This window comes from Lipotes vexillifer, unplaced genomic scaffold (genome assembly GCF_000442215.2).
Source record: "Lipotes vexillifer unplaced genomic scaffold, Lipotes_vexillifer_v1.1 scaffold1129, whole genome shotgun sequence".
NCBI lineage: Eukaryota > Metazoa > Chordata > Mammalia > Artiodactyla > Lipotidae > Lipotes > Lipotes vexillifer.
The window spans coordinates 3,082,489-3,090,889 of NW_006789022.1; the positions used below are offsets into that span (position 1 = coordinate 3,082,489).

At 55.5% G+C, this 8,401-nt stretch overlaps 1 protein-coding gene across 1 annotated transcript in view; it reads left to right on the plus strand.

Annotated features, from left to right (window-relative positions):
• The first annotated feature begins 2,004 nt into the window (after positions 1-2,004).
• Positions 2,005-8,401, plus strand: part of SLC22A8 (solute carrier family 22 member 8) — a 21,611-nt gene continuing 15,214 nt past the window's right edge. The window contains exon 1 of the mRNA XM_007462110.1: positions 2,005-2,344. Coding sequence (XP_007462172.1) covers positions 2,009-2,344 — 336 coding nt within the window. The 5' untranslated portion in view covers positions 2,005-2,008. The remainder of the gene's footprint in view (positions 2,345-8,401) is intronic.

An 8,401-nucleotide genomic window follows, 5' to 3' on the forward strand; every position in this document is an offset into this window, starting at 1 on the left:
AACGAGACTCACGTTGGCTGCTAGAAAGTGAGGGCTTAGGGGGCTTCCCTGGTGGCGCAGTGATTAAGAATCCGCCTGCCAATGCAGGAGACACGCGTTCGAGCCCTGGTCCCAGAAGATCCCACATGCCGCAGAGCAACTAAGCCCGTGCGCCACAACTACTGAGCCCTTGTGCCACAACTAGTGAAGCCTGCGTGCCTAGAGCCTGTGCTCTGCAACAAGAGAAGCCACGGCAATGAGAAGCCCTTGCAAGGAAGAGTAGCCTCCACTCGCCGCAACTAGAGGAAGCCTGCGCACAGCAACGAAGACCCAACAGCCAAAAATAAATAAATAAAATGAATAAATTTATTAAAAAAAAAGAAAGTGGGGGCTTAGACCGCGGTCTCATGAGGAAAGGGCTGGAAGCACATACATCAGATCACTCAGAGGCCTGGCTGTCAGGTGAGACTGGGCGTTTTGTTTTGTTTGGCTTGTTTGTATTTCCTGTACTTTATGTGAGAAACAGTTGATTATATAATTAAAATAATATTCAGAGGAAAAAACAGAACCACAGGGACGGCAAGTTGTCTTTAAAGGGAATCAGTTGTCAGAAGAGGAGCCCATCCATTGAGCATGGGGATGGAAGGGGGCGTGGGTGTTCCCCTGGGTCTGAGACTCAGACAGGGGAGCCCTGGCTGCCCCAGGGGCCCAGGGGGTGACAGCCCGGAGCTCTCAGGGACAGACACAGGTGACGTTTTCAGCCTGGACGTGCCCTACTATTTCCTGTGCCCTACCAAGAGGCACCAGGCACGGGAAGTCGGTGCCCTGGAGAGTACTGTCCACTCACGGGCAGTAGCACCTCTCTCACTGGCCTTTCTCAGCTCCAAGTCTTCAGACCGTCAGCTCAGAGAGGACCCTGGGCCCTCAGCACTCAAGCCAGCCCCCCACCCCCTCCCCAGACTCCCCCTGCCCGGACCACCTAGGCTTCTGTCCCCCCAGCAGCCCCACTACACTCAGCCACGCCACCACACCAGCCTTTGCAGAGGCGGCCCTTTGAGGAAAGCTGGGCTTAGTGGGTCCACAGCCCTGGGCCTGCCAGTGTCATTAATCCCCAAAAGAAAGTCAAACATTAGCCTGGGAAACAGCTTATGCCTTATATAAGCTCCCCTGGGGAAGGCACAAACACAGCTTGTTGGAGCCGAGCTGCCAAACTACAGCAGCTGCCGGACCCTGGACAGAGCAAGGGTTTCAGCCATATCGACCACCGACCCCACCGGAGGGAGGAGCCAGGCCCAGCTACCAGGTGAGTAGGGACCCCTGGGAAGCCCCCAAGGCCGGGCCTTGCTTCCGCACTGCAACCGACCAAGTCCCTTACGCCCTCTGGGATCTGCTTGGCCCCTTTCTGCTGCCCTGCTATGGTGCACCCAGCCCCAGGGGACAGCCAAAACCAGGAGGCGCCGGGCTTGGGGAGACATTCCCAGCAGGCAACCTGAGCTCTGCCAGTCCTGTGTGTCTGCTCGAGGCAACCAGGGACCCCTCCCACTTACTCCTGACATCCATCCTGTGGGGACAATGTCCAAGACGGGGCCCCTTGGTCCCAGCGGCCTGGCCTGCACTGCCCCATGCCTGCAGCGCGTGTGACCAGCCTGGCTGAACACATACTCACACCCACAAGTCCCCACACGCACACAGCGACACACCCGCGCTCACACAGCTGTGCCCTTACACTCCAGCCTAAATGTGCACATCCCAGCAGACACTGCCGTGAACACACACCACACCTGTGACCCCATGTCTGTACGCGCAGTTGGGTACATCCTCATCCACACGCAAATCTGTGGGTACGCACAGCTGAGCCCCACATCCTCACACACTTCTGCATACACAGGCTTACACATACACCTGGGCGCACCCTCCCCCTTGTGCTTCCACACCCATCCACCTGCCCGCCCTCACCCCCGTGCACACACCCCTCTCCCCGGCCCGGTGCCCCACCCACCCGTAGCTCTGGCTCATCTTGTCCGGTGCCATGACCTTCGCCGAGCTCGTTGACCGCGTGGCCAGCAAAGGACCCTTCCAGTTCCTGCACACAGTCCTGCTCGGCCTCCCGATCCTGAGCATGGCCAACCACAACCTGCTGCAGATCTTCACAGCGGCCACCCCCGCCCACCACTGCCGCCCGCCACCCAACGCCTCCGCGGGGCCCTGGGTGCTCCCCGTGGGCCTGAATGAGAAGCCTGAGCCGTGCCTCCGTTTTGTATATCCACCCAACGCCAGCCTGCCCAATGACACCCAGGGGGCCACCGAGCCCTGCCTGGATGGCTGGACCTACGACGTCAGCACCAGGGACTCCATTGTGACTGAGGTATGCCCAGAGGCCAGCCCTCTCCCTCCGATTACAGCAGGAACCCCACACTCATGGACAGGGGAGCATGAGACCCAGGGACAGGGCACTGGGCAGGCAGAGAGGAAGGACCTGGGTGCAGAGACACACCAACCAAAAGGTCCCGTCTCTTCACGTTCAGGGCGCAAACGGCCCTTTCTATGCCAGGCGCTGTGCCAAACTCTGGGGATACAAAAATGCACTGTCCCTGTTCCCACGGGGTCCACCGCCTAGCAGGGGTAACATCAATTAACGAGAGGACCGCACAAAGAAATGTCAAATTACAACTTCAAAGTACTTCAGGTTGTGACCTTAGACTACCGCCTACCCCTGGGCTGGGGGCAGGGGCCAGGGGAAGCTTCCTTAAAAATGTGACCCTGGGCAGAGATAAGGGAGTCCAGCAAGAGTTAGCCAGGCAATGGGGAAAAGGAGGAAAATTCCATCTTGTGCAAAGGTCTCAAGGTGGGGCAGTGTGTGGAGGAGGGGATGGGCAGAGGTGAGGGTTGGAACATGCCCGAGCAGACCCAGAAAACATCTCACCCGCTCCTGCAGTCACTTATGTGTTCATCTCCCATTCATTCACACCCTCATTTATTCACTGATTCTTTTACCCACCATCTCCAGGAGTTACAGAGTTAAATCAGGCTCTCGAATGACCTGGAGACCATGGTCAGATGAAGAGAGCGAAATGGGAATTGGCATTTATTGAGGACCCACAAATGGCCAGGCACGTCTTGGTGTCTGGCAGACATTGTCTCCCACATTTTGATTCCCACAATGATATTCTGTTGAAGGTGATTTTATCTCCTTTTTCTTTTTTTTTTATTTTTATTTTTTATTTATTATTATTTTTTTGCTGCTATTATTTTTTATAATAAAATTATAAAAATAATTTTATTATTATTTTTTTGCCACACGGGCCTCTCACTGTCATGGCCTCTCCCGTTGCGGAGCACAGGCTCCGGACACGCAGGCTCAGCAGCCATGGCTCACGGGCCTAGCCACTCTGCGGCATGTGGGATCTTCCCGGACCGGGGCGCGAACCCATGTCCCCTGCATCGGCAGGCGGACTCTCAACCACTGCACCACCAGGGAAGCCCTATCTCCTTTTTCATTCAAAAAAAAAAAAAACTAAGACTCAGAGGAGGGAAGTGAAGGTCCAGTGCCACACAGCTGGTCAGTTTCGGAGCTGGAATTTAAAGCAAAAGTCCATAGGAGGCACAGGGGGAGACGCATTCATGGCAGTACAAAAGAGTGGGGGGACCACGGGATTCTAGAGAGGCTTCCTGGAGGGGGTGACATCTGAGCAGTGAGCAGAGGCCAATGTTTGCATTCTCCCTTCGGGGACCATGAGCCCCTCGAGGGCAGGATCTTGCTTTTGCCACATTAGAAGAGCTGCATTTCAAAGTCTTTACCTGGTGCCAGTCCTGTGCTGGGCACACTGTGAGCGTGGGCTCCTGGAATCCCTGGAGACGGCATCTCAGTGAGAGAGGTATTGTTAGTACCTTCAGATGAGGAAACCGAGGCTCAGCCTGGTTCAATGACTTTTCCAGGATTACCTATGATTCGGACCTGGCAGAGAAATGATTTGAATCCAGGACTATCTATGTTCAGAATCTACGATTGCTATTCATTTGTCTAGTGAATATTTATTCCTGTATAAAGCACTGACTATGCGCAAGGCACTGTCCTAAGTGCTTTATAAATATTAACCCTTTTAACCTTCCTGACACCGTTATAAGATAGTATGATAGGGCTTCCCTGGTGGCACAGTGGTTGGGAGTCCACCTGCCGATGCAGGGGACATGGGTTCGTGCCCCGGTCCTGGAGGATCCCACATGCCACGGAGTGGCTGGGCCTGTGAGCCATGGCCGCTGAGCCTGCGCGTCTGGAACCTGTGCTCTGCAACGGGAGAGGCCACAACAGTGAGAGGCCCGCGTACCGCAAAAAAAAAAAAAAAAAAGATAGTATGATAAGCCCACTGTTGTGATGGGGAAACTGAAGCACATAGAGGATGAGGAGATTGTTCAAGCTCTCGCCACTAGTAAGAGGCAGATTCAGGATCTGAACACAGGCACCTGCCCCAGAGCCGCACTCCTAACCATCACATCTGCTGACTCTCATAGCCCCGGATACTCCATCCCTGTCCTATGCACTTTTTCTCCCCAGCACCCAGCTCAGTGCCTGAAATACATCCAGCATCCAACATTTATTGACAGCTACACTCATAGTACTGAGGACACAGAGTCAAAGAACTCATGAGCCCTGCCTGTCCTCCAGGTGTTCACCTGTCATGAGGAAACTCACCAGCAGTGTGGTGGGGTATGCAGGCTTCCCAGGGCAGGGGCGTTCAGCTGCTTTGCTATATCCCCAGCAGCTGGAACAGTGCCTGGCACAGAGGAGGCGCTCTGGGAAGTAAATATTTGTGTAATGAATGGATACGAGCTTTATAAACTCAGGGTGCTCTGGGAGCCCAGAGGAGGGGCATGGAATATGCCTGGAGGGGGAACCCAGGGGCGCTCACTGGAGTCAGCAAAGCCTGAGCTGAGTGTGAAGGAGGGGTCAGGGTTAGGGAGGGGGCTGATGCGGGCAAGTGCAGCCCAGGCGAAAGGAACAGAGTGCCTGGAGTCACATGCACAGTCACAGGAGCATAAAGAGAGCAAAGCAGTAAGGACTGCAAGAGACTCAGGAAGGCTGGAGAGGCGGGCAGCGGGCTGCAGAGGCCTGGGACATAGGGAGGAAGCGGGCCAGCAGGAGGGCCTGGCGTGGATGCCTCTGTCTCGAAGGTGACGGGGGAGCCGTTGCATGGTGTTATGCAGGAGTGTGGCGTACTCAGATCACCTTCTAAGGATCTGCACTCTGACTGTGATCTCGGGTGGCCTCAGCCTACAGCAGCGGCTTGAAGCAGGATTTCGATCCCCAGCCAGAGACTGAAGTCAGTCCGCAGCAGTGAGAGCGCTGAATCCTAGCCACTAGACCAGTGGCCAGGGACAAGGCCCTGGCCCTTCGGCTTTGTATAAATGAATTCCCACAAAGACAGAAAGTAGTGAAACAAGTAAAGTATTTATTAGGAGGTAAAAGAGTACATGTGGATAGACACATGGGCCCACTCAGAATTACACCCTTGTGGTAGTTTTTTTTTTTTTTTTTAGCGGTGCGCGGGCCTCTCACTGTGGGGGCCTCTCCCGTTGCGGAACACAGGCTCCGGACGCGCAGGCTCAGCGGCCATGGCTCACGGGCCCAGCCGCTCCGCGGCACGTGGGATCCTCCCGGACCGGGTCACGAACCCGCGTCCCCTGCATCGGCAGGCGGACTCTCAACAGCTGAGCCACCAGGGAAGCCCTCTATATGGTATTTTGAATCACTTATGTGGGGCATTTCTTCCGGGTTTCCTTTGGCCAATCATCTCGCTTTGCCTGGTTCTGAGTCCATATTTTGTTTCTCTCAGGGTCCTCCCATGTATGCGCGCGCATCTCTTAGCCAAGATGGATCCTAGCAAAGAGGCCTGTGGGTAGGTTGATGTCACTTACTATGGAGCGGCGCCCCCTCCGTTGTTGACCTTCAAGGAGCCTTTCTGAGCACGTATAGTTGGGAAGGTCTCCGTGGCTTCAAGAATGAGGCATGCGCAGTCTTTTATCTCTTATCCGGGCAGGGCTCAGCTCTCGTCCCTCCTGCTATTCTGGAGTATCTGTGCACAGGGGACGAGCTCCGGCTGCTCAGCCTGGGGCCCATCTATCTCCTGCCTCAACTGCAGGGCGGAGAGTAGCTTGCAGAGCATTTCGGTCCAGCAGCTGCGAGACCAGTTAGCAGGTTGCCACAGGGACCCAGGACCAAGATGACAGACGGCAGGGGCAGTCGGAATAAGTACCAGAGAGGTTGGGGAGTCAGAATCTCTGGGACTCAGGAACCAAATGGATGTAGGGGCGAGGAACAGGGCGGGGGTGGGGGGGCGTGGAAATGCCCCAATATCTGTAACTAAGTTTCCAGGTGTGTGGGCAACTTGCTGTACATCTGGTCCCTGGAAGACAGAGAGAAGGGGTAAAGCCACCATCCATGTCCTCCAGAATACAGAACCTAGACGAGGAAACAAAAATCCTACAGGGAGCAATGAAATAACCATCGCTACCCCTTACCGCGTGCTAACCCCTTGCCAGACGGCTCTAATCAATTTGCTCTTGAACTCATTTAATCCTCACAACAACTCTCTGAGGTTAGTACCTATATTATGTCCTTTTTGCAGATGAGGAAACCAAGGTACAGGTTACTGGCCCAAGGCACCACATCTTATAAATGCTGGAGCTGGGAGCCAAACCCAGGCAGCAGGGCTCCGGAGCCACCTGCCCCCACTTCCCTACCCCGTGCTCCTGGGGACTGCATCCCACGACCACTGCACCCTGGGCTAGGTTCTAGGAAGCGCTCAGTTAATGCTGGATGAAGGCCATATGCCCTCAGAGCCCAGCTGGAGGGACTCAGACAGTGCTGACTGCTGGGAAGTGTCTTCCCCTCCAGGGTGCACCTTGAGCTCCAGGGAGCCTGACCAAGAGCAGAGCTTGCAGGTTGTTCTTTTTGGCCGCGTTGGGTCTTCGTTGCTGCGCGCGAGCTTCCTCTAGTTGCCGCGAGCAGGGGCTACTCTTTGTTGCGGTATGCGGGCTTCTCATCGCAGTGGCTTCTCTTGTTGCGGAGCACGGGCTCTAGGTGCGTGGGCTTCAGTACTTGTGACACATGGGCTCAGTAGTTGTGGCTCGCAGGCTCTGGAGTGCAGGCTCAGTAGTTGTGGCACACGGACTTAGTTGCTCCGTGGCATGTGGGATCTTCCCGAACCAAGGCTCGAACCTGTGTCCCCTGCATTGGCAGGCGGATTCTTAACCACTGCACCACCAGGGAGGCTCAGCTTGCAGGTCTTGTACCCCATCAAGCATCAGCTCACATCTGTGCCAGCTGAGCACCCAGTCACCATTCAAGCTGTTAGGTCCATGTGAATCTGCATCCCAAATACACAGGGTTTCACCAGGCTTTGGGGTCTGCCCCCTTCTCCAGGTCGGGTCCTGGTCAGGCCCAGGCTCCCTGAGGACTCTCAGCCATGAGAACCCCTGATCAGGGTCCTCACCCAGTCAGGGAAATGTCAGTGGCCAGACCCAGCCAGGTGCTTTTAGCAGCACAGCAAGGTCAAACCCCCTCTGACTTTTCTGTTTGTGGTTCAAGCTGTGGCAAATCCATGCTCCATCACTCGGGGTGGGGTGGGGTTCTGGTCCCTCACAGGGTGGAGGTAAGACAGTGGCTGGCTCACCTGGGGGTGTGTGGAGGCAGGGACCTGGGTGTGCCAGCCCTGGGGGGAAGGGTCGTAATAAGGAAGACAGCACCTGGCAACCAACTCAGTCCAGGTGACCCTGGTTAGTAGGCAAGGAGCCATCTCCCAGGTGGACAGTGTGGCACCATGAGCCAGGACCAAGCAGCAGAGTTCACGTTCTGACTCTGCCGTTTACTGGGGATGTTACAACCCCAGAAGTCTCAGTTTCCTCATCTGTAAAATGGGGTAAGGGAATAAGTGTGACCATTAAAAGAGATAACGCAAGGCCAGCATTAGCACAGAGCCTGGCACCTACAAGGTGTTCAACTAATGTTTGCTGCCACTGTTGCTGTTGTGGTGGTCATGATTAATAGAGATGTCCTGAGAAGTAGGGGGTTAGTTCCCCCAGAAGAGTAGGGGGACTTCCGGTAAAAGGAGAACCAGCTGTCACAGATCTTCCCAGCTCAACCAGGCCGCAGGGCTTTGTCTCACTCCACCCCCCAACCCAGCACAGGCCAGCACGCAGGGCCCAGCTCCACCCCACCACAGCCGGGGACCTGGTGAGTCATCTCCCTCCCCACCTCAGTCCCCTCATCTGTAGAATGGGATAATAAGGACCTTCCCTGCAGAGGAGGCGAGGGTGGGAGGGCTGCGCTGGGTCCAGCCAGGAGCGCGGGGAGTTTCCCTCCCCCTTCTGATCCCATAAGCTTTGCTGGCAGAGGTGACCACACATTCCTTTCTCTGGGTTCAGC